This window comes from Lutzomyia longipalpis, chromosome 1, assembly GCF_024334085.1.
Source record: "Lutzomyia longipalpis isolate SR_M1_2022 chromosome 1, ASM2433408v1".
Taxonomy (NCBI): domain Eukaryota; kingdom Metazoa; phylum Arthropoda; class Insecta; order Diptera; family Psychodidae; genus Lutzomyia; species Lutzomyia longipalpis.
Window position 1 is genome coordinate 46,065,628 of NC_074707.1, and position 26,465 is coordinate 46,092,092.

General features: G+C 33.7%; 3 protein-coding genes across 10 annotated transcripts in view; 1 reads left to right on the forward strand and 2 right to left on the reverse strand.

Annotated features, from left to right (window-relative positions):
• The window catches only part of LOC129787812 (roundabout homolog 2), a 25,718-nt gene extending 21,338 nt beyond the window's left edge, over positions 1 to 4,380 (reverse strand). For 4 of the 8 annotated variants that reach the window (XM_055823611.1, XM_055823609.1, XM_055823612.1 and 1 more), the window contains exons 1-2: positions 4,096 to 4,359; positions 925 to 1,310 (exon numbers count right to left, since the gene is read on the reverse strand). In XM_055823611.1, coding sequence (XP_055679586.1) covers positions 925 to 982 — 58 coding nt within the window. In that variant the 5' untranslated portion in view covers positions 983 to 1,310; positions 4,096 to 4,359. Of the gene's footprint in view, positions 1 to 924; positions 1,391 to 4,095 lie in introns of all 8 variants that reach the window. The other 4 variants (XM_055823613.1, XM_055823607.1, XM_055823610.1 and 1 more) reach the window with 3 other exon arrangements.
• The window catches only part of LOC129787817 (mutS protein homolog 5-like), a 41,181-nt gene extending 23,739 nt beyond the window's left edge, over positions 1 to 17,442 (forward strand). Inside the window, exons 2-4 of the mRNA XM_055823618.1 lie at positions 11,308 to 11,919; positions 12,052 to 13,951; positions 15,305 to 17,442. Of these exons, the coding sequence (XP_055679593.1) occupies positions 11,505 to 11,919; positions 12,052 to 13,951; positions 15,305 to 15,452 (2,463 nt within the window). The 5' untranslated portion in view covers positions 11,308 to 11,504 and the 3' untranslated portion in view covers positions 15,453 to 17,442. The remainder of the gene's footprint in view (positions 1 to 11,307; positions 11,920 to 12,051; positions 13,952 to 15,304) is intronic.
• A 1,686-nt stretch (positions 17,443 to 19,128) lies between these two features.
• Positions 19,129 to 21,597, reverse strand: LOC129787827 (probable cytochrome P450 6a13). The gene is made up of 5 exons (XM_055823630.1): positions 21,239 to 21,597; positions 20,889 to 21,129; positions 20,624 to 20,719; positions 19,826 to 20,508; positions 19,129 to 19,719 (listed from the first exon to the last, which is right to left on the reverse strand). The coding sequence occupies exons 1-5, from the start codon at positions 21,415 to 21,417 to the stop codon at positions 19,434 to 19,436; spliced, it is 1,485 nt and encodes a 494-aa protein (XP_055679605.1). The 5' UTR covers positions 21,418 to 21,597; the 3' UTR covers positions 19,129 to 19,433.
• Positions 21,598 to 26,465: the final 4,868 nt, after the last annotated feature.

Here is a 26,465-nt window from a genome sequence, read left to right on the forward strand (position 1 = left end):
ATAGCGAGAATAGTTTTGACAAACAAGCCCAATATACGTGCATTTGTATATAAACCATCTATTTGGTTTGGCTTTTAAAATTGAATAGAGAGAAAAGGAAAAAAAAGTACCACTGTAAGCTTTAAGAATTCTGTAGTAGCTGTGATTCTTTTGTTGGCCGTGGGTGATTTATACCCCTGGATTTTATATTCATTTTAAGCACGTGAAACTTGAAACCGCTATGTTTTGTTATTAGTTTGTGTTTTAGCATTACGTAGTACATATTTTACAATATTTTGCATATTTGACTGGAGTAAAAATCTGTGTTAATCTTTATATTGAAGTTTATATTTAGGGAAATATTGAAATTGGTTATGTGTTACTATGTAGATTTATTCAGTTAAACACTTTCAATCTAAATTGTATTTCTAAATCTTTTTCTTAATAAAATAGAGCCTGAAGATGACAACAAATTTGTCAAAACATTGCTGGACATGGCAATTGAAAAATTATTTCTTAAGCTAGTATTTTTAGGTTATGTAGACAATTTTTTATTTATTTATGATTCTAAGAAAATTAATTCGATTTGAGTAAAATCTTCTACTTCTTAACCGATTTCTTTTAGAATAAAAAAAGAAGAAAATTCTAACCTATCTAACATATTTGAATACTAAAATAAAATAATTTAACAAATATAAAAAAAACAAAATAAATTTTTATCTTAATGAGAATTTCAAGAAAACAATATCTTCTATAAAAATTTAATAAATATTTTTTAAGGCTTGAAACTCCAAAAGAAAATAAGGACAACTATCGTAGTCACTTACAATAGCTGTGACGTGTATCAACACATTAGTGCAAAGGAAACTAATTCAGCTGTTTGCGATAAACAATTAAACGACAACTAATAATTTAAAAGCCGTAAATGTCGTTGGTAACACTTACCATAAACATGAATAAAAAATCTGCACCAAATAATCAGGAATGATAAATTTAAGTTCATTTTTCCTCGTTGAATAATTTTCTTCCGAGTTGTGTGAGATGAACGTGGTGCCGACGGTCGCGTTGTAAATCCTCAAATTAGTCCTCGCATTGTGAGAGGTTTTTTTTATTCTTGCAATGCACTCGTGCCACTCGTGAATATTTCTCACTCAGAATTGCACATTATTTTAAATAACACAATTAAATGCAGGCGCAGTGCTCACACAATTTTCAACAAATCTTCCATCTGCAAACCTTGATGCCTTTTTTTCTTCACACAAAACACTCCCAATTCATGACGAGGTGAGTCCATTGAGAGAGAGAGTAAAATATTCGCCACTTGTGTCCTACTACACAATCATTTTATATAGGTATGGTTCAATGATTAATTATTTAATATGTATTGTGGTGGTGTCACCACTAAATGGATCTGATGAATGGGAGGGAAAAGGATTAATTATTGTAATTAAACAAATGCTATTAGATTTAACTTGCGAGGATATGTGGAAAGAACCATTTAGAATGATGCTTGAGCGATAACACACATAATGTATCTTATATGTATTATTGCTACATATATAGATATCATTATATATGGTAGAACTTTTTAAGGGATTTTATGTGCTACTGCCCACTACAATACATAGGTAGGTACATATTTTGTGTGCGCGTTTTGTAATTAAATATATACCTACATACATACATATATAGTATATAGGATTTCCTTTAATTAAAACAACAATATATATGCAGTATTTTTGTTGTTCCGAGAACTAAAACAATTTTCACTTTCCTAGAGTTTATCTTTTGGAGAACATCCAATTTAGTCAATTATGTTGAGCACGACTCATGCCTCTTTACTTGAGAGAGTGTGTAATTTTTCTTTGTGTTGTTTCGTATTCCGATAACCAACTAAATTCCTCGCATTGGGGGCTTTTTTTGCCAATCTTCTCCGCGCGTATTTTTTTTCTTATTGTTGTTGGGTATCTCTTCCACAGAGATGCCGTGGCAGAAGAATTTAAAAAAAAAATGATACAGAGGTTGAATGTACGTGGAGTATGCAAAGTGAAAAATAATTTGATGTAATATATTGTTTGAATGATACTATTGATTTGTGGCGGGATTTTAAAAGTAGATTTATAAGAAGTTGTAATAAAAAAGAGCACACTAGACGTGGTAACAAATGGCTAGTTTTTTCACAAATTAGTCAGTCATAAATCTAAATTTGTTCATCATTATGTGAATTGAAAACAAAGATTGTAAATGATTAATGATGTACTTGTGAAATAAGGTAATCATACATACCACAGCGAAATAGTGGCTTTCATTTCAATGATTTACATAAAATCTTCATTATATTATTTCGTTCTTTTCATATTACTGAATAAGGTGGTGGGTGGGTATAAAAGTTTGTGGTTTCTTTGGGAAAAAAAATTAATAATAATTTTACAGTTTTACATGATCTTTGAAATTTTGAAAAAGAAACTGATGATTCATTTGATTTGCTTAAAATTTAACATAGGATTGTCTTAAGACATATAGGCTCAAGTTTCTTAAGTACAATAATTAAAGTTGATGTAAGCTTGTAATGTAATGTAAGTTAGACAATAGTAAATTCTGGTCAATTGATTATTTTATATTATCTTGAAAATACTTTCAAACAATCAATTAAAATTATGAATCAATGCCAAACGTAAAAGAATTAAAAGAATCTAAATGTGCAAATTTTTATGCTGCTTGCATGTAGATTAACAATGCGGATGATGCTGAGACCTAGGATAGGTTAGATATCATTAAAACTGGTCAAACTCAGTCGCTAAATAAGTTTGTATTTCAAAGTTTAATCTGATTCATATGTTTTTCAAATTATTATTATCCCAATGTGACTATCCTTAACTGAATTAAAAAAAATAATTTTTCGTTTTAATTAAGGTTTAATTTTAATTTTTAATTTAGAAACTGTCAGATTTTTGGTATTCTGTGAAAAATATTTTAATTTTTTCGACAGTTTGTTTCTTTCTTTAATCGTATCTATCATACTTAAAATGAGAAATATTATTTCAAGAGTCTTTAAAAAAAGCCTTTTTGAAAGAATTCTGAGATAGCAATTCTTTTGTTTTTCTTTCAAAGCAAATCAATGAAAACTACAACTGTTGAAATCTTTTGAAACAACTTTCAACGTTATAAGAAAAGAAAGTTTTGATAGAATCGATCCCAAAATTTTTACTTTGAAACTAAAAAATAAATAGAAAATAATAATTGAGCCACAAACTTTTCAACCCACCCTTCATCCTACATTTTGATGGGATGTATGAAAATGAAAATATGAATGTTTTATTCAGGCCAGTCATCTCATTCCAATCGTATAATATATAATACCTCCCAAAAAAAGTAAAAAGTATATTCGCCTGAAAAAGCTCAATTTTTATCATATCATGACATTCAGTGAGTGAATTTATCAGTCGTCTTTATGAAAAATGAAGACGATGGTTTTTTGTGCTTTTGGGTGAAAGAATAAGGAGCTAGAAAAGCAATAAAAAAGACATTCTACAATGCAACTTCTTGAAATATTTGATGAAATATTACCATAGCATAGAATAGGTCGTTTTATAAATCATTTATATCACACACATACACACTATTTTCGTCTATTAAAGGGAAAGATAATTTCATAAAATTCCCATTAATGTAAAATAGTGACAAAAAGTTTTGAAAATATTACTTATAAGTTATCTATATAACTTTTAAAATATATAGCGCTGGCTGAGTATTGCACCTTTATATCTCTATTCACAATATTGAGCTTACATATTTTACGGATTAATGCCCATTAGACAGACAAATCTCCAATTTATTCCTCTTTTGAATCTTTTTAAATAATATTTAAATAAAACTATCATGTATTTCCCATCATGTGAAGTGAAGGATTAACCGGAAAAGAACTTTTTTTAAACAAGGAAAAAAATTCACAAGAAAAACTTTTTGGCAGTTGCACAGAAAATGTTTCACTTAATTGGGAGCAAATTCGTGGATTTTGTAATTAAGATATAACCCTGCTGAGCACATAGCACAATAAAATATCCCCCAAAAAAAGGGAGGTAATTGCACAGAAAATTAAATTTAACTAAACCACACTTTTATATGCTAGATGATTACAATGCAAAAATCCGGATGATTTTCAGTCTTTTCACGTACTTGGATACCAATTGTATCCATTTATTTTTGGGTAACACACAATGCACATATATGAATTTGGATCCTCTCTGCTGTATGGCAGAATTATGTATATATATATAGGAGATTTTACTCCTTCTCCCACATATATGTATGTATGACTTTTACGGATAATTAGAAAGAGCGATACCGATCAACGTAAAACCATGACGCACCTCCTGATAGAGCGGAATCCCACAGCGAACTGAGCACGAAGGTTCCAGTTCTGGGAAAAGAGACCGCGTTTGAGGAGAGAATATATGTAGTAGAAGCAAAGCAAAGCCAGGGGCGAATTGGATACATAAACATGCGTTGGTATATGAGAACGGAACGCATAATCGGGCACGAGAAGCACCAAAACCTTTGGGTATAAAATAGAGGAGAGAGACACCACACGGATGGGGTATTGTTGGAGGGGAAATTGTCTGCCTGTGTATTTGACTTTATGTTGTGCTGAAAAGTGTTAATATCTTTTCGTTGAAGTAGCATCAACAGCGCGCAGTGGGTAATGCGCAGAAGTGCAAGGGGTCAAAATACTATGGGAAATCGTGTGTGTATGTTTTTGTTTTAGTTATTTAGCATTGTAAATATAATTCAGGCACTAATTGTTGTCAAGATAACTTCTAATTTCCCGAATATATCTATTAGTAATGGTCGGGAATATAACAAGCGCACAAACATTAACCCCGGCATTTTAGCTTTTGAATTTCAACAACCAATGCTACGCTATATGCTGTCGTAGTTCCCCATTTCGATATAAACAATGATGAAGATTGGCTAAAACAAAGACGCTCACAAGAAGGAAATGAGTCCTCTATACAGAGGATAAGGAATATGATACAGGAGGAGTAACGACGACGACTAAACTGGATTAGATTAGTATCTCCTAAATAAATTTATGAGTTCGTTTTACCCCAGTGGATTATTTTTATTGGAGGTCTTTCTCTTACGTGTCTCCTATGTACCTTTATTCAGTTTGGAGCAATTGCAAATTTAGTAGGGTCTTTATACTAATTATTTATTGCTGGAGAACGTTTAAATAATTGCTAGATAATCGAATTATTTACTTGAGAACTAGGATTGAAGGTATTGGTTTAGTTTTTAAATGAAATATTGGTATAGATAGGCTTAAGAATACCTAGTTGAGAATCCTAGATAGCTAAATAGTTCTAGTCGGAAGTCTTGAGCTTGCTTTATCAAGTGGGAATGTTGGCCTGCGACTTTCTAACATCTCCTACTGTAAAATCCTTTCTAAAGTCTTGTTCTATGCTAGAGTTCTCAGGTGAGGTGAACGCTTTAGAAGTTGTCTAGATTTAGTAGTCTAGTCTGGGACCCCTCAGCAAAACCGTTTTCTTTCCGATTAGCCGAGAGGTTCTAATTGCAACTTGTACAATGTATGATGCAAAGCTAACTATCCAAATGACTCCAATTCGAGTAATAACCGATACAGCTTCCTGTTTCAGTTTTTACCATAATCTAATGCTCCAGAATAGAAGCAAGACGTTTCTAATGAAGCTTTAATAAAATGAAATACAAAGTTTTCTTACGATTATTATGATGATCAACTAAAGCCATTAAAATCTATAATATATAGAACAGAACGATACTTCCTTAGAGAGAGAGAGGAGATTCTAATTTAAATAATAAAACGAAACACAATAAAATGATAAAACCATTTATATTCTTCTAAATCAAATCTGAGCGTTAAAAAAAAGTTTTGTGAAACAACCATTATTGAGGAGAGAATATCTTCATATTGAAGATGCCCCCTCACACAACATTTATACACATTGGCTTTAACTGCTCTCGTATAAAATGAAAATGACTTTCGAGAGACTTTGGTTTTGCTGAATATTACGCTTCTGGTTGGAATATACATTATACTTTTTTTCTTAATTCCTTTTTTTCTGTATCTCTCTCCTTGCAAGAAAGTTAAAATAAAATCCCACGATTTTATGAAATGAAAATGCCATTGATTCTGTTTATCATTTTGAAACAGAATATTTTTGCGTGGGTCGTTCTTAGCAATTTTGCAATAAATAACACCACGGAGATGTTTGTAAAGTCAACTTTTAAATGCACCCAATATACATGCCGCCAGTCTTATATACAATTTCTTTTACTCAATGTACTCTGACTATAAAATCTTAATTTTCTCCCTGTCTCGTCACCTTCATGGGTAAAGCCAAGCAGCGCTTATGCTATATATATTGCGAGTAGGAGTTTTTTTCCTCAGCTGCTGGTATAATTTCTTATCAAAAACCATTATCTGACACTTCTTTACCTCCTGTATACAGTTGCTTTTTAATGCTACCAAAACATAATCTTCTAGACTAACGTATAGCGAATTATTTCGTAAAATGTTTTCACACTGACATGACAATCTGATAACTTGCTATATGATAAATTTATTGTTGGTACTGAATGTTGTTACAGGAAAAAGTGTAGAGACTACATTTATTTTTTTTCATACAGTGCGGAGGGAAAAACGATCCCCGCAGAAGTCATTCATAAAGATTATCTTATATATAACGTGTATTTTGTACATAATTTTTGAGGATTTGCAAATCAATAGGTGTTATTGTTTCAAAACTTCATATACGTTGCGAAGAGTTTGTCATTGTCAGACTTATTTATTTTTTACACATTGAATGACTTCATGACTCTCGGTGTCAAACATATTAAAGTTTGTTGTTTTATTTTCGAAGTTTTATGATTTTTTTTGCTACTTAAACACTTGGCTGATGCAAAAATTCCATAGTTTGTTTGCATTTAATAGCTTCAAAAGTGAGAAAACTTATTTTGCAAGTTTTTTTTTGCTCTTTTTTTGAGCCTCTAGTGCCATGTAAAATTTTATTAGATACAAGTTTTTTCATGTTTTCGTGAAGAAAGTGATTTATTTTTTAATACAGAACTTAAAGGAAATCAGAAGAAGGATATTTGTGTGTCAGAAGAGGTTGAAATTTTTTTTATGTGATAATTATTTATAACAAATAACAACGGAATTTTGGAAATTCATCTAAAATATTTGAATATTTAAAAAAAAAAATTAAATAAGTAATTTCAGCGATAAAAATGCAAATATTAAATTTTAGTAGAGTTATAATAAATTATGAGTGGAGAACTCACACCTGACACCAATTGTAGGGGAATAAGGGTTACAAAAAATAAACCAATTGTAAGTAGACCAAAACTTTAAAAAAAATCACTCGGCTATTTTAGGTTTTGTAACCTGGAGGTATCTAGACGTCGCTAGGAGATTTCAGCTATTACAGCTACCATTGTTAACATTCGCTGAATAGTGAGTCAAAGCGATACAAAACGATGCAATTTTTTAGTATAAAAATATAGAAACGAATATTAATTCAATAAACAATTTCAGCTACAAAAGAACATAAACATTAGATATTAATACCCACAGAACCCACACCTGACACCAATTGTAAGAAGAAAACAAATTTCTCAAAAAAAAAAGAATTAAATAAAACAGAGACAGTAGCATAGTTTAATTGGGTTTAACAACCATGGATTATTTCCAAAAAAAAAAAATTAATAATACCTGCATAAGTCAGGTAAAACCCTACATAGACCTTCACCTTAATTGTTTTCAATCGAAACTAGTGAAGAGTCATGCGGAGAGGTGCATGAAATTTTATTACTAATTAAATATTATACATTTATTCAACGTAAAAGTGTTTGGAAGTTTTATTGCTTTCTCGTAAACAATATAAAATCAAATTAAAGGTTGATTTTTTCTCCTCCTTCTTCTCAATCTTTGCTTCACCCATTATAGCTATTGTGTTGAAGCTATGGGCAATAGTATATAATGTGTTTGTATATAGCAATGGGGCGAATACATGCATTTCGACATAGATGTAGTACGTGCCAGGATTTTAAGTACTCGGAAGTGATTCACTCTTCGGGAGAGAAAATTCCAAAATGCTTTCACAAAATTTTCTTTCAATCTTTAGCTTCTCTTCTCTTCAATATCCCTAAGATTGGTGGAGTCTTCGTTGTTTTTTTCATCGCTTCATCCCTCAAATATTAGATTTTCTTCTCGATGGAATTTACGGACGTTTATTTTTATGAGCGCGAATTTTTTTTAAAAGAAAAGCATTATTGGAATTTCCATAGAGGGGTCGCGCTCCGTTCCATGCGATTGGTGAAAAAAATATAGCTCATCCTATTGTTTTCCACCACCTATATATCAATATTGTGATTTTGTCACGAATTTATATATGTATATAGCACAGATAAAATTGGTATGAGAAGAATTTTTTGCCAACTTTTGTGGCTGAATATAATTTTATATTTATTTGTGTGGCTCTACAATAGAAAATTATCGCCTGTAAATCTATGGAAGTATAACTACCTATATATGTACATATGTAGCTACTATATATATAATTCAGCTTTTATATGTTGGGTGCTTAAACCCCCCTCTTCGCGCTTTGGCTGTTTTAGCAACCAAATACCATTATGGTTACCGTAGCTGAGGGGCTAGTGAATGTGCAATGAATTAATGGTCTCATTGTTTAGATCCGTGTTCTCAAAAGACGCCCAGCATATATACAGTGCAGTTTGCGCATATAATTACTATTATCTGCCTGTACTGGACAATTGTTTGCCAACCTCATAGTACATCAGAGAGCTCGCGAAATTTTATATTTCGCGTATACCGCAACTGTATCAGAAGGAGCTCTTACGGAGCGTACATTGGAAGAGAAGCGGACTCTTCTATGTAAGACACACATAAAAGAATGTTGCATAAAATAGGGCTGTTCTGAAAGTTTATTGATTTTTTTTACTGCTTTGAATCTTTTTTGTAAATCCTTTTTTTTTAGTTAAAAAATTGTTGTTAAAGTTGACTATTTGTTGGCTTACGAGCTTTGAGAGCTTTTTTTGTACTTTAATTGTAAAATTCTTTATTTGGTAAAGCAAGCACGATTTTTCAAAAATAAGTAAGAAAGGCCTGAAGATGTACAGAGAATTCCCCAAGACGTCACTGGGAAACTAAGAAAAGCGACATCTCTTGAGTAAAATCAATCCCTTCCGGTTTACCTTTAAACCTGTAAACTTTTTGAACAGCCCTTCATTTGCTTTATTTCCTTCAGCAACGATGGAGAAGACCGATACGTTGGCGATTTTTTTCTTGACTTTGCTCTCTTTTTTTTATTCTACTTTTCCTACACATAAAAGAATTTCTTTTTTATCGTCTTTTTATTCGCTCTCTTTCCCGTGAATGTTTATCTCTTGCTAGGATGTTTGCTTATACACAGGAGTGCTGAAATGTTTTCTAAACTTTTCACAACTCCAAACGAAAGAATATATCCTTGATGGGAAGAAATTATGGTGGAATTGTCTTCCATGCTACAAAGGATATGGTATGGAAAGAAGTTTTTAAAATAAAAAAAAAAGAAGAAATTATTTGCAATATCCTATATTTTGTTAATAGAACACAAACTGTTCGATTTGTTGAAATTTAGCATAAAATGCATTCTTGAGAAAATGGCAAATTTTTGCCCTCAAGACAGCTGATGCAGCATCATTTTATTAGTTAGTCTTGAGATTGGTGTACGACGGTGTGTGCATAGTTTTTAATGTTATTTTGCCCCTGGATAGTTTCCGTTTTATCTTCTCTTCCATTTTTATAATCATTTTTTTTTCTCTTCATTTTACCTTTTTTTTATTCCTCTTTCCTTTATTCCTCCCAAAGAATTCGCCCCTCACAGTCCGATCAGTGAACCCCTCTTCGTTATAAGTAGTTAACTTACATATGTATATAAATCCCTGCGCATATTAATATTATGCGTTGGGTACAACTCTTTTGACGCCCAAAGCGCTTTCTTGCATTCTTTATTGCTTTAGTATGTTAATTCTTTACGCATATGGATAAAAAATCTCTCTCATTACACGTGTATGTACATACAAATTAAGTATCTATAATGAACTGTTATTATAACTTAATAAGTATCCTAAATTCACGTTCCGCTCCCCTTTATGATTAATATTTTATTATTAAATATTAATAAATTGTAATGCGCTGAGGTGGGACATGTTGTACCTACTTGATATGTATACAATGTAGGTATGAGAAAAGAAGGGTGACAATGGGAAATAGAGAAGTTATTCAATACTTTTTCTTGATCCTCTTTGATGGTAACTAAAAGTCATAAAATTCTCGCCTTTGTACTTTTATTTGCTGGTTCTTGATTATCTCACAGAGTCTATAAAAAAAAGCTCTATAAAATTCTCTTCTCTGCAAGATAATTTTGTATGCAAAATTTGATGAAATTTTAAATCTTTTTTTATTCTTTAACTTTTCCAATTTTTAAATGATAAGGAGTTTATTCATTTTGTGGTTTTCATGAAGTTTGTTGGAGAAGATTTTTTTGTAATGAATATTTCACATCTGTTCATCTGTCGAATTTTTTTTTGGCGAATATTTCATTCAATTAATCAAACACAACACCCCTTGCGGTTGCTATAAATCAAATAATTTAAAACAAAATTTAGTACACTTTATTAGGTTTGAATTTAGTACTTCTTAGGCTTGAATTTAGTACCTTTTTGGACTTAAATAAAGTGTTTTTAAGTGATTATCTAACAATAAGTGATTATTTAAGTGATTTAAGTGTAAATCTGAATGGAATGATTTTACTTCTCAATCTGAGTCTCTTTAGAACTAAAAACCAAAAAACTTTTCACGCTTGAATTTAGTACTTTTAAGCTTAAATGTAGTAATCTTGAGGCTTAAATTTACTGTATTTTTAGACTTGAATTAAGTGATTTTTTAAGCTTTTTCTCTTCAATCTAAGTGAATCTCTTTAGGATTCAAATCCGAAACTATTTTTTTGTTTTAATTTAATCCATTTTATGATTAAATTTAGTATTTCTTAGGCTAAGAGGTGTTTAAGTGTTGCCGAATATTTTGATTTCTTTTTGCGAATCATGCGAGCATTTCCATTCAAAGAAACACCCCTTACCTCCAATCTTATACGTGTTGTATTAACTTCCCACTATCAATTCATGGGGCTTCTAAAATGCATAAACTCCTTTGTAAATTACTAAAATTTTAAAATAAAAAAAATAAGCATTCTAATGATTTTTTGTCGTCTAATGTTTTCATTTCAGACAACATTTGCATTTCATATTAATCCCACAAACAATTTAGAGAATGAAATAATTTCCTGAGTTTGTGTGCATTAGAATTATAACAAAAGGATTACCCGAAAATTGTCCAACTAAACCCCTACACAGCAGACACAAACATTTAGCAGTGATATAACTAAAATAGTTTAATTGGAACTACGTAGTATTGACACACAATAATGGATTCTAATGACACAATTGAGAATTTATCGTCGATTAATCAAGATTTATTTGAGGAATATGAACACTTGCTCTCATTATGTTGGGATTCAGCAACACTCTCGGCAACATTTTACGTTATGCAGACGATGGAGATGTTCATTGTGCCCGAAATTACCGATCTACGTCCAATGTTTTCCTACACGCACAACCTATTCCGTCAACTGAATCCCATTGCAGTCATGGCGAGTGGACATGAGAGTTTCCTGCGTGAAATAATGAATCTTCTCAAATTTCCTGAAAGTGCCTGCGCAAAGGATTATTCCGTGAATGTGGTGCTCAATAATCCGGACATGAATAAATTTGTGGTTTTCCCCCAGAGTGAGAAGAGTTTCCCCGAGAATCATCGACGTCTCTTCAATGTAAACGTTGCAGGTGAGTGAGAGAAATTTAAATATTTTACTTTAAAATTTATTAATTTTGAAAGAATTTAATTTAAAATTCGTTTGTGCGACATTCCTCCTCCTTGTGTGTGGGTGGATTTGGTCGGGAAAAAATCATCTTTAGGCTTTGAGAATGAGTCAGAGAAGAAGACATATTTGAATACGAATATTCCGCTACATCAAAAATTGGTGATTCAGAGTGCGGGCAATCTTTTGCGGTATATGGAGGCAAATTGGAAAAGTATCTCACCTGACAATGCAAAACCCATCATAAGTTCCCTCAAGGTGTTCTCCCTTAAAAGTCAAGTCTTAATCGATGATTCGTCGTATCTTGCGCTGGAAATCTTCAATACTGCCCCCCATCCATCGGGTTTTATGAAAGGCATAAAGGGTACGGAGCAGATTGGATTTTCGCTATATCGCCTCCTCAATCATTGCCAATCAAAAGTTGGTTGTGATGAATTGAAAATGATTTTTCAGCAACCGACTAATGATATTGCCGTCCTGCGGAAGAGGTATGACACAATTGAGTGGTGCTTGGATCCACGGAATGCTGACACAGTGGGGCAACTGCGGAAGGTACTGAGGCACGTGTATGAGATAAGTCGGTGTTTTAAGAAAATTCTCGAGAAGCCGGACAAGATGTATTTCTGGAAGATTTTCCGTACGAGCATCACAAATGCCTTTCGTGTGTGCGAATTGTGCAGAGATAGCACGGAACCTGAGCAGAATTGTGGTATTGTTGGGGATTTGCGCGATGCTATTGAGTGCCAGGTTGACATAATGGTTGTGTTTATGGCAATCAATGAAATTATCGATATTGACGAAGGTATGGAGCAGAATAAATTTATCACACTCGAGGGTTTCGATGCGGAACTCGATGCAATGAAGGCAATTCTCCGTGCTGCCCAAGTTTCCGTACCCGATGAGACAAAGGACATTATACGGAGTATTTTTCCCGTGTATGAGAGTTGTGAATTTACCCTTGTACCCGAAATGGGATTCGTTGTGGCCATTAAGAGTCCCATGATCACCCCAGTTTCGAGTGATTCATCAAGCACGGCAACATCGAAGAGTGGTGTAAAGTTTATCTGCCACACAAAGGAGACGTACTACTACACTACACCATCGTGCAGGGAGCTAAATGACAAATATGGGGCAATTTACAATGATATTTGCATGCGAGAGCAGCAAATTTGTACGGATCTCATTGCATTTATAACGAAAAATCTCCCAAAGCTTCTTGGTATCATCAAGAGTTGCGCTCAATTGGATTGCTTCATTGCAATGGCCACCGTTTCGGGGAAACGTATGTACGTTCGGCCACAAATGCACGCAGAAAAAGGGCTTAATATTGTCAATGGGCGCCATGCACTGATGGAGGAATGCAAAACAGTCATCCCCAATGATGTACACATCTCCCCGTCAACGGGGAATCTCATAACAATAATTACAGCACCAAATTCCGCTGGGAAGTCCATTTATTTGAAGCAAGTTGGTATTATTGTCTACTTGGCACACATTGGATGCTACGTACCTGCCGCCTCAGCGGAAATTGGAACAGTTAATGCGATATATTCACGTATACACAGCAGTGATGCTGTTCACCAGGAGATATCGTCATTTCTCTATGATCTCCACCAAATGGCGAATATTATTGCAAATTCAACGGAACGGAGTCTCATACTAATTGATGAATTTGGAAGTGGAACAACCGTGAATGAGGGAAAAAGTCTCCTTGTGGCATGCATTGAGGATCTCTCGAGGCGTGGTGCATTTGCACCCATTGCAATATTCTCCACCCACTACCTCGATACGGTGGATTTGTGTGAAGTGCGGGAGATGCTGAAGGAAATTACCATTGAGAGCCATTTCGATGACAGTGGAAAGCTTCAGACGACCTACAAGATTATCGATGGGAGATACCCTCAGCAAAATGCAAATGAGCTACACAATATTCGTAGTTCAGTGAAGAATCTCGATACACTAACCGATGAACGCCTCAAGAGTATTTTGGAGAAGATGTATGTTGCTTGCTTCCAATTTTATGCTATGTTTGCCCCGAAAGTGTTGGGAATTTTGCATTACAAAGGGCGCCTTTATCGCACTTTAAAAGTGCATATTCTCTCTCTCTCTCTCTCTCTCTCTCTTTGATGGTTATTATGATTGTACGGGGTTAAGTGTATGGTATTATGTACAATATGTAGTTTATGTACAAGTTGTACGTACACTATAACCCTCGTACAATGCTTGTAATATTTTATTTATTTTTTTCATGTAAAGTTGAAACGCATGATGTTGCAAAAGAACTATCAGTCGTTAAAAGATTGCCAAGTATAGAGTCTATCGTTAAAATTCTAACGTTAGAAAATCGCAAAGAAATATTAGAGAAAATTACCTGGTTGAAATTAAATTGTTCAATCTTTTTGATGATCAGAGAAAATGATCGATCGTTAGAAATTCTCGAACGTTAGATAAATCGTCGTTACAAAATCTATAATTAAGAAAAATATCCGTAATACTAAATATTACGTCGATCTCTCGATAGGCAAAGAATTTTTTTATATTTTATTTTATTTAGAATTGTTTTTTTATTTAAAAAATTCGGTGTTTGATTGCAAGATTTTAGCTTTAGGGATCGGCTTGAATTTTTTAAAGACAGGCTTAAGCTCTTAAGGCCTAAGACCTCTTTTCTTAAGCCAAACCTTAGTTTTTTTTTAGGCCAGACTATTAAGACGTATTCAGATTCAGTTCAGTTCAGCATGATCTAACCTTGAAACCTCAAAAGCCTGACCTTAAAAAAAACTTAAGTCAGTCTACAACAGAAGCCTTGCTTAAGAATCTTAGGACTGACCTTAAAAACTTAAACCTAGTTTGAAGATAACTAGAGATATTCTTGTTTAGAAAAAATGAGATCTGACTTAAGACGATTGTCCTTTAGCTAAAAAAAATCGAAAATTTCTAAATTACAGAGACTTTTTTCAATTTCTTATTTTTTAGTTTTTAAATACTGCCGAAAATTAAAGCAAAAAATTGAAAACCCTAGAGGTAGTCTCTAGGAATGATATCTATCATATCAATAGTTCCTGACAAAGAAATTAAATTAATTACATACATTACAATGATTTTTTTTAAAGAAAGAAATTTTAAGGAAATATCCTTAATTCTCCTTTTAACAAAGCTTTCAGCTTATGCAGGAACTAGCTACCCAGGTGCGCCCATAAAATGCAAAAATTGAAATAAAGACATTGTCACTGAAGCAGAAAAAAAGGGGGAAAAGAGAGAAAATTCTCAACACTTTTCTAAAATCGATTACATTTGAATTACAAAAAACTTTTACAAGTAGGTACTTATGCGCAATTTTATGTCATTTATAGGAACTCCTCTTCATCTGCACCACCTGACTCCGATGCATTGCTAAGGGAGAAACTTCACTGCGCCTACAGCACATTGATGACGTACCTAGATACGAATGCTGATATCCAAGCGACTATTGATAAGTTTAAATCTTTTGACTTCTTTTAATTACTCGTTAATTGACGTGATTCCGCCCATAATTACCAATTAAATATCCTCCTCTTACACTGCCATTGAAGGTATAGTATAGATAATATAAACTTGAAGTGAAATTGCACAATTCTCTTTGCGCTTTCCATTCGTATTACAATCAATATTTAATATAAGGTGTATTATAGAAAGCCGAATAGTCGCATATATTGAATAGAGGAGAAAAAATTAAACGCAATGTCTCGTGTGTTACTTTTATTCTTGATGATCTTCCATCGGTAGAGGAGGCAAAATAGAGAAATTGAGAGACTTTTACGTTACATCCATTGTTCTTGAACACAAAAGCCGGAGAGATTGAATATTCTTATGAGACATTATGTGCTAAAAGCAAGTAGAAACGAACGAGACTTCCATTTTCCTTCTTCTCACTACTAAAACTCCGAATGAAATTCTCTCTGTATCCTCGCTTTTATTATTATAATATTAAATACATACATACATACGACAGGGGGGTATGTATATTGCAAAGGGGAGCTGCTATATATAGGGTAAATCTTTACTTTCTCGAATTTTATACGTGTAATAGAGTGGTACTATTTACATAATTAAAATCCAACTTTGGACATGCTCCTTTTAATTTGAATGGCAATGTTTCTTTCATGGCTTGAGATTCTCCTGAAGGCACTCTAATTTAAATATCGTTGATGGCATCCCTCTGCCGCGTTCCTCTACACACTGCCTGTACGAAGGCACGATGGTCCTTTCCTTGTTATCGTAATAGGAAAAGTTTTTATATGTTTTAAACTTATGCGAGCAGTCAGAGCATTAAATACTTTGATGAAATAGGAAATTGTTTTTCGTGTCTCACCCGTGCGGGGTTTGATTTAAGAAATACGTAGATGGTTGGTTAAAATCAATTTGTTCTCCCGGTAAAATTATAGCACAATAAAATGCAACAAATTGCAAATAACATGGCAATAGAAATTAATTAATAGGAAAAATATTTGACTGCGTAATGCAATTTATTAATAAAATAAAATGGAAATTTAAGCAAAAGTGTGCAAAAAGAGAAAAAGTCAATAAAGTGCATTAAATGTCGATCATCCTACATGATCCAGTTACAACTTTTCATTTCGTGATATTTCAGCCAGTGTGAGAGAACTTAAGGCGTAATGAAATGTTGTTAGTGGCGACAGGGTACACATATCTATGTATTTTTTTTATTGAACAATGTCTGAAGTGCTGCGGATTACAATCACAGTCTGTTTCATTTTGCAGATTTTTCTTAAATATTTTTTTCTCTTCCTAATTCTTATGTTCTCACTTATTTCGTATACGATTTAATGGCGAAGTTATTTTCTTCGCCATTAAATCGTATAGTTAGGATGTTTTTCAAGGAAAGTATGTAATTAGCATATGCTTCTTGGACATAAGCTCTATGGAAAAATTTTAAACTGAAGTCATGAAATCAAATAAGAATGAATATACAAATATTTATCACGAGTGAGCAAGAATTAGTAACATAAATTTGGAAAATAATAATTGATGAACCAATGAGTAAATGATCTGTATGCTTATGCCTCTTCTACTTATGATTGTTGAGAAATTATTTAAAACAAATCACATAAAAAACAAAATAGAAGGAAACGAAATAAGCATACAAAAAAAAAGTTATACATAAAGAAATCAAGATATGAAGTTTATGATTTCTATACTTATGCTTCTTGCACGACTGCTTTATGGAAAAAAAAATTATAACGGTAATGAAAATTACTAAGATACAAAAATTATTAAAATAGTTTTCTTGCAACGATAATAGGCAAAACTTTTAATAAATAATTTCTATGCTCTTACTTATTGCACATGCTTTAAAGAAAATTCTATGCCAAATATGCATAAGCTTCTTTAGCATATGATTCATGGCAAACTTCTATTGAATTTTCAACGACGTTTCGCTTTTCTTTTTTAAACATAGAATAATTTAAACATAAAATTACAAGAAAAGAAAGATTTTGCGAGACAAACTGTGTAAATTCGCGCATGTGATTGAGAGTTGGGGATTTATTCATTTCAAATTTAAATAAGTATAAGTATAAAGTTAGACAGGCGTAGGTTTTAAAATGCAAAATTGAGGAAGACCTGTTGCCAGTTGCCGACTCGATAAGAAATAATAGGTAGTATATAAAAGCCATCGTCTCCTTAAGTGAGGAGTGGTGGATATAATGTTGTATGTAAATAGTTTTTTTTTTAATTAGCAACAACCCGCGAAGACACACCAAGGAGACTAATTTTCAGGCAACTAAATGCCTTTTGTGGCATCCGCACGAATACAACGGGGGGAAATATTATGCAAAAAGTGGGCGGTTAGTTCTAAAAATATAAAATATTGCATGGAGAGACAACAATGATTTTTCTCACAAAGAAGACATTATTCTTGCGCGAGTCCACGAAATTAATGTTTGTGTGTGCGTCTTCCTAAACGTTGGTGGAAAAAGGTGATGGCCTATTCCTGAATACGCCGAACGAAGAGAGTAAATGTTAAAATGGCAATTACTTCAATTACCCAGCAATGCAATCAAACCTAATTGATTATCTCCATTAAATTTCTCCACTTCCTCAACTGATAGCATGCTGCACATTCACATGGTCACATATCAACGAAAGGAAGGCGATTATATAGTTGACTTTTACGCACTTTCCGTGTACGTGGGGCAATAATTTTTCGTCACTCTTTTGGACCTTTTTGCTGTAGCGCGCGAGGGAGGGATGTGGGGAGGAGGGCTTGCACAAGGAATTGGTTAAATTGTCTTTCTCCTTTCTTGTTGATTTTCCCGTGTGTTGTGTGTGGTGTGTAAATGTAATGGACTCTAAACTGAAGTTCATCTGTGCAAGGTCTGCGTGAATGTAAATCTTCAAAGTAAATCGGCATCTTTTGAGCCCGCGTACTAAAGGCAACCTCTGGTAATAAATGTAAATATCCGGAGGCATACAATATAACTGCATTACCAATGGCTCACCACACACAGAAAAGTCTGTCACTGCTTAAGAAAATAAAGTAGATAGATACCACGGAGGCGCTCACAGGAGGGCAAAATACACGGCATACATTTTTTCTCTTTTCCCAGCAAATATCTCCTGCTTGATACTTCTTATTTTTTACATGCTTATCCATCCTTCTCCATTAATGCCTTCCAGTCATTATTTTTCCTATAAATGTAAATATATTTTTCTTATTTTAATTTCATTCACGTTTATTCGTGGGATGATGCAGTAGTTGAGGAGGAGATTTGAGAATTTATTGAGAAGAAAAAAAATCAATGAAGCATATGTGTAAGAAGCATGTGCACAAAACGTATAAAACTAGAATTAGATTTCATGTACGGTCCTGCAAAACATAAAAAGAAGAAGAAGAAGAAAATTTCATGTATTATTTGTCAGAAGCATTTGTATAAAAAATATGTCCAATTGATTTTTTTCAATGAAGTATATGTCATCATCATCATATGAATATGTTGAAGAAGCATGTGCACAAAACGTGTAAAACTAGAATTAGATTTCATGTATTATTTGTCAGAAGCAAGTGGTGTAAAAAATGTAATTTTTGCTTAATTGATTTTTATTTCAATGAAACATCAGAACTTCAGTGAAACATCTATTAAAAGAAATTAGTGAAGCTTATGCTTCTCATGAATGATTTTTTTTTTTCATTTGATTTTTTATTTAAATTCTATTATTTTGTTTTTGAACATACATAATCTATTTAATTACGTCCGGTCTATAAAAATATAAAGAGAATGTTTTCTTTGAATATTTTTGTTCAAAGTTTCTTATTTTTCCTTTCCAGCATATGCACATAAGACACATACACAAAAATCTGTAATTCTTTACATTTAGATTAATTTTCATCCTTATAAATATCTTTTGTAGCTTATGCATTTGTAAGCTTTATGCTTCATCAACATAGTGTATCCCATTAAAACAATCTTAATTCAAAAGAATTTAATTTTTCTTTTCAAAATTCAAAATTAATCTATCTCTCGCTTGCAAAATAAGTGACCGCACATCAATTACAAATGGCTTGCAATTCCTCGATTCTGTGATTGTGAAATTCTTTACAATACACACGAGTGCTAATTTCGTCTGCAGAAGACCAAACTTCATTCCAGGGCAAATTCTTGGACCCTCACCAAATGGCATATAGGAGCATTTGGGGCGTTTCTGGCGTTCCTCTTCGGTGAATCGCATTGGATTGAAGACTTCGGGATTGGGATAGATGTTGGGATCGCTAAAATTGGTGAGTTGCAATTGAATGGAAAATGTTTTGCTATAAATTTACGTTTTTTTTTCTTGTTGTTGTTAAAAAAAATCCATGAGATTCTTTATACACTTACTGGTGAATTGAGTAGATGGGTATGAGAATGGGTGTTCCTGGCTGTAGGACAAATGGCTCCTTTTGTCCTGGCAATTTGGGTAGCATGTAGGGTTTTGTACATTTCTTGTGCATTGTTAGCCCCACCGCATTTATACGGAGTGTCTCCTGAATGACCAAATCCAAGTAATTCATCTCGCTGAGTGCCTCGAAAGAAAGGCTGTTGGCATGTTTGTGCAAAACCGTCACAATTTCATCCGAGACTTTTTTCTGCACATCCGGATGACGTGCCAATTGCCACAGTGCAAAAGATAGGACGGTACTTGAAGTTTCATATCCATCGACAAAAAACGATAGTGCATGACCGGCAATGTGATCCTGTGTCAAGTTGTACTTATCCTGAACACTCAGCATTATTTGCAGCATATCGTCGTAGTTTAGTGTTCTATTTTTGCGCGATGCCACATTCTCCCTGATTAGCCGTCTTGCCCATTTGTCCACATCTTTTGGCAGGAAGGAGAGTGAGAAGAATTTTGCGATGTAGGGAAAGAAGAAAAATAGCATAAATTTGATTCCCATCCAAAAGGACGGTTGAAAGATTTTCTTTCCCATCCTCCGAAATTCACAATCACCATCCTCAAAGCAATTTGCATTCAAACTAAATGCACACGATGCTACATTTTCCGTGGTGAATTTTGCAGAAAGCTGGTGGAAGATTGAATGGAAAAATTATTGTCTGAAAAAAACATTCTCCGATGCCAAAGTTCAAAGAAATCTTTTACTTTTTTTTTGATAAGAAAAAAATCTTCTTTATACTCACACTTTTGGCGTCAATATCCGTATCAGAGTCTTGTTGTTCAATGTACTTAATCAATTTATCGCATGCCGTCTGCATAAGTGGAAATATTGATTTCATCTGCAAAAGAGATGTTATTTGCATGGCAAAATCAATCAATTGTGTGTTGTACACAAGAGTACATTGAATGGATGAAATGCTCAGCGGTGGGGGAAGGAATATAAAATGAATCAAGCATGAAATGTAATTGAAAGTGCCTATGAATATTCCATTTATATTTATATCGTACTTTGGTTGTTGTGAACATGGGAGACATCACAGTACGACTTAATTTCCATTTCTGCTCATCTGTTTGAACAAATGGATTTACAGTCAATAATTCATTCGGATCATCATTTGAGAAGAGATCATTTGAATGAAATGACGTGAAGTCCTTTATTAAAATATTCTTCACTAAGTCCATGTCTCGCACCATAATTGCCGGCGTGAAGGCTTTGTAGTACCCAATGTAGGGTGCATCTGCGTACTTTCTGTGCAAAACACAACGAAAATCCTCTTTCAAAATTATTTCCACACCACAATACTCACCATCATCCCCCCTCATCTGAAAGGGAGTAAAAGGGATTTTCTGCAACTTACTTATACCACGTGTCCGCCATCAACCCAATGTGATCCTTTTGCTTGACCACAGGTCCCAGGTTTCCCACGAAGAATGATGGATTTGGACCGGGGACACCATTTCTCTGCCAAAATGAATAATTCCACTTTTGCCACAGGTATATAAGGCCACAAATAATTAACACAACACTCCAGAACATTTTTTATTGTTGTTATTTTATTTCTTTTTTGCCAAAAAAAAAGAACAACAGAATATTTCTGGCTCTCCTCTGTGGTGATATTAATTCAGCACAAGAGATGGTTTGCAACTACATATCTCCACAGAGAGACGTGACATGGGTGATATTGAAATTGGAAAAAATTGAATGAGATTAGTTTTCAAGGCTTCAGTCAATTACGAGTCTTCTCGACATTGTTGATGCTGTGTGCCATTCATAAAGCCCAAAGTTCCCAAAAACACTTGTATGTATAAGGGAGAAATAAATTATTATTATTATTAAAGCCCAAAGTACTGCGGTCAAAATTATAAAAATTAAACATTAATAATTCAAAAGGATTTTTATTTGCGAAACCCAAAAAAAATAAGCAAAAGAAGTCTTAAAGATAGTCTTAAAGGGTTTCAAAAGCGTTCTAAAAAAATTAAATTCTGTTTTTATGATCATTTTGTTCTTGTATAGAGTTTACAGAAATTTTTGATAATCCCTTTAGCTAATTCAATTTGACCCAACCGTTTAAACGGAAAATAACTTTGTTCAGCATGTTGATCGCAAAATTCAAAACTTTGCGCAAAGTTTTTACGTTTTACGAAACTCATTTTTTTAATTTTTTTTTAATTCTGCGTATTTTATGGGTTTCGTCAGTTTAACGGAAGAATAGTTCAATGAATATTATAACCAGGCGTCTCCATCTTTATTCGTAATTTTATTAGGCACTCAATAAGTTTTTAATTTTTGTTTTAATTCACAAAAAACTGAGTTAATTTTAATAAATAAAGAGTTAGGATGATTGATTCAAGATTAATATTTTAAGACATTTCTGTCACGATGCAAAATGAATGCAACACACTGTGCGGGTGAAATGAGAAGCAAACAATTTTTTTTTTTTTTTTAAATGAAGCTTATCGCAATATACTCACTCTTGGCAGTCGCAGACACCAAAAATACTGAATTATTCAATTGTAAAGTTCCAACAACGCCAGGGAAAAGAGATGTATTCTCGGTTGAATACATTGCTCCATTTCTGGGTGAGAGCAAAGGTTTCGCCGTGCCGACAATATTGGATGTGACAGGGTAATATGGGTGCGATAATGGCAATTGTGTGTGGCAATATATAAAACCGCCACAATTTCGCGGGGGGAATTTCTTTGGGAAGTTGTAGGCAAAACTTACAATATATTCCAGGGAATCCCATCATTTTAGACAATAAATTATTAATCTAATTTGCTTCTTTGGGATGGTGGTGTGTACTAAATAACAACTTTGTACATAATTTATTTAAATGAAATTTTAGCCTGGTACACTGGGAACATACTACCAAAAGCATTCATGGTTATGAATTTTAATTATGCCACACCAGCACAAGAGAACAAGGAAGGTCCCCTGTATAATCTCAAGTGTGGTGAGTGTTGGATGAAAAAGTAATGAAATTGTAAAATAATATTATGGACCCCACAACTATGTCTACTCTATACACACCTCTATTCGAAAGCTTTTCACAGTCTGCACACCATTTCCCTTTCCCGGAGCAAAAGAAAAATCACAACGATGAGCTTTTTCTTTTCTCTCACTTTCTCTCATCCTTTTGTTCAAAGAGAAGAAGGAGAAAAAAAAGTCAATAAGGGAATTTGTGGCTAAACTCAAGCCAACAATCAGCATACAATCAATATAAAATGGAATTTCTATTGATTGTGATTATATTCTATGTAAATATACGGAGGATACATGCATTGGGGTACTACCAGGGATCGTCATATACATATGTTTTAACTCACTAGATGATGGTATTAGCAATAAATTCAACGTAATCCCAGTCATATGTTATTTTAGACATTTTGCTGTAGTGAGGAAAAAAAGAAAGATTTGGACGGACTCTAACCCAGAGCAAAAGTGAGTTTTTGCCTGTCATCCTTACTAGCAATCCTTGTGGCAGGCAAAAGGGGGATCCCCATTGCTTCTTTCCCGCATTTATATCCTTTCCATTATGCTTGCCTTTTTCTTCCTATCAGTTTCACTTTATTCTTATCGAAATTACCTTTTTCTTCTCAAATGTTTTGGGTATGATGTTGCAAAGCTTTTTCTGCTGAATCTCCGCAACATTATTTCCCCGCCCGTGGGCGCCTACCCCAACCCTCCCCCAAAAATTGTAGCAATATCATCTAATGATGGCTCCAGAAGGCCTCGTTTTGTTTGCAATTTAAGAACAATTTTTTACACCACAAATTCTCGCTTAAATTTTCGGACCCAAGCGCGCCCCATGAATATAATGGCAGGTTAATCAATTCTTATTGAAATGTTATGGGTATTGAATTTAAATTAACCCCCCGGGCTTCTTAACTCACCGCAGATAACAAGTAATTTGAATGTTCTTGAAGTAAATTGACGATATACATGCGCTTTGTGCAATATACATTACACTGTGGGACTAATTTGTAAAAGGAGACTATTCATGTTTATATGGATGTTGCCCTGATTAAAACAATTTTGACCAACATTATGATTTGGATAATAAGGAAAGAATAAGGAAAAAGCCGGCAAAGATTACCTAAAAACAGGTAAAAATATTGGCGGCCATTGTTCATTTAATCCCCTTTTAAATGTTTCAAAACACTCTCGTCAATGTTTCGTCAATGAGTTTGTTTTATTCAGCAACCAATACATCCTTGAAATTTTAAGAATTTCTACTGAAATTTCCACAATTTCAAGACTTTCTTGGTCGCAGAATAAACGATCCAGTGTTTCATAGCGAGTCATAGACGAAACATTGATGTGAATGTTTTGAAACACTTAATGGACAAAAAAAATATAATATAATTGGAAAATATAATTTTTTGACGAGTTCTTGTTCTTTCTTGATTCTCTAAATAATAATTTTGGTTAAAATTGTTTCCTAGAATCCCAGCAAAAATTCATAAAAGCATGAATAGTCTCCTTTTTGAGCATAAAGTTGCTAAAATTATTATCAAAAATTCTCCATTTTTTGTTAAAATTTTGGCTCAATTGAGAGCTGCGGAACAACTAAAATAAATTTAAATTCTATAAATATTTCCAAAAAAAATTCAAATTTCTCCGGAAAATTCACTTTAAACCGGCTTAGTCGTCGTCTAAACTGAAGCTTAGGATCAATAAAAAATCAATTTTGTTGTACAGCGTAAAGTCTGTGCCACAACGACGAATCCTGAGAAAGACATGAAAAAAAAAATCACTCAACTTTCTCTTGTGCTTTTTCTCTTATTTATCTCTGATTCAGGTAATACATAGATGCTACACATAGGATGAAAGGCGAGGAGGGTGGGACGCATACTTATATCTCAAAAGGTACGAACGCTGGTGACTGTTGAGTGGGGAGAATTGTGTATATACTCCACTATGGAGGGTGCTATGTATGTAGGTATATATTAGGGAGTACAACACACAAAATATTTCGTTCATGCTGGGGCGAGAGCCTCCCTGAGGACTCCTGAATTCACAGCGAGAGACGATGATGCGTTTCCATGACGATAGGACACCCTTTTCGGGGGTAACAACCAAATACTATGCTGAATTCATTCACAGGTTTAGTTTTATAATCTCAATTTCTGACTTCCTCTGTTTTTGCACCGAGGATAATTCCTATTCTAGGGCGGAGGGGGTGGTGTGATGATATAGCGATAGAGATAGATTGGGCAACCATCGCCGTAGCGTAGCCTTTCATACCCCACCATCTAGTCTCTGAACAATAATGGAGCATTCGGTGTAGATTTATCGATTATATCACACACAGGGGGAGAAACCCAGGGCAAGAGCTTCCGTGAACACGATAAAAAATTGACGTGGGAGAAATTAATGTTTTAAAAAGAGTTTTAGAGAGGGAAATCTAAAAACGGAACGCCCAAATTTATTGGAATATTAGGATCCATATATATGATGGAGCCATGTGGGGGATGGGCTAAAAAGGTCCTCAAATAAATCTAATATAATATATACACACATGGCGTTCTCTCTCTCTCTCTCTTTCTCGTTTCTAAGGGTGTGGGGGGAGCTCCCTGTGTGACATACACCGTGTAATATTTTTCAAACCCCCTCCCACCCTTGTCATACATATATATATGCAGGGGGAAGAACTTCACAAAAATATATAGAAAACAATTTCAGAGAAATATCGCATATATTTTTGTACTTTTCATGAATCACCCACCCTCCCACCTCCCGCCAAAAAAAGCCCTCAAGTGGAGGGTGTTGGGGGTTTTAGCAATTCACCATAGCACGGGGTATAGATTACACACACACCGTGTCTGGGTGTTAAAGCTCCTTATTCTATTTAAAGCTCCATTCTCTCCATGTTTTAGCACGGGAAATTCACTCGCTCTCCCTTTTGCCACCCAGATCGAGAAAATTTATATTCTCCACACTCTATGTGTATGTTTGTTTAGGTATAAGAAGAGGGCTCAAACTACCGCTTAGGCTTACGATGTTAAGTGAAACATTTTCAGAATTACGATTTAATTACAGAGTCCACATTAAGGATATATTCCTTTCTGCGTCTCTCCTTTCGGTTTGCTCTTCCGCCACCACCTTTTACCCGTTAATTTACGATTACAACCACCCACATTTTAGTCAGCCGCCCTCATGGCGCGCATTTATTAAAATATTGCATTTTTAATTGCAGATTTTAAATCCAGAAAATATACAAAAAGATATTTCCACAGAATTGCAATTTTATCCGTTGAAATTAATATTTGTGTTTTATTCTTCCTTGTTTTATTTTCGTATATTGTTGAAGCAAAATGGGGGTGGTTTAGTGGCAAAAGGGGTTGTTTTTGTGTATATTCAGCAGCAAAGGGGATATGAATAGAGAGGTATGTTCTTCTATGGGCTTTTTCCATTGATTAAAAATCACAATTTTTCGGGATTTTCTCATTTAGGATAATAGCAAAATAAAATTAAACAGGTTAAATTTGTTTTTTTATTTGTTAATTTTTTTTTCTAACGATTGACATTTGATTTCAATTACTTATAATATTTCTTTTGTAATTTTTGACGTTTCTTTGTTT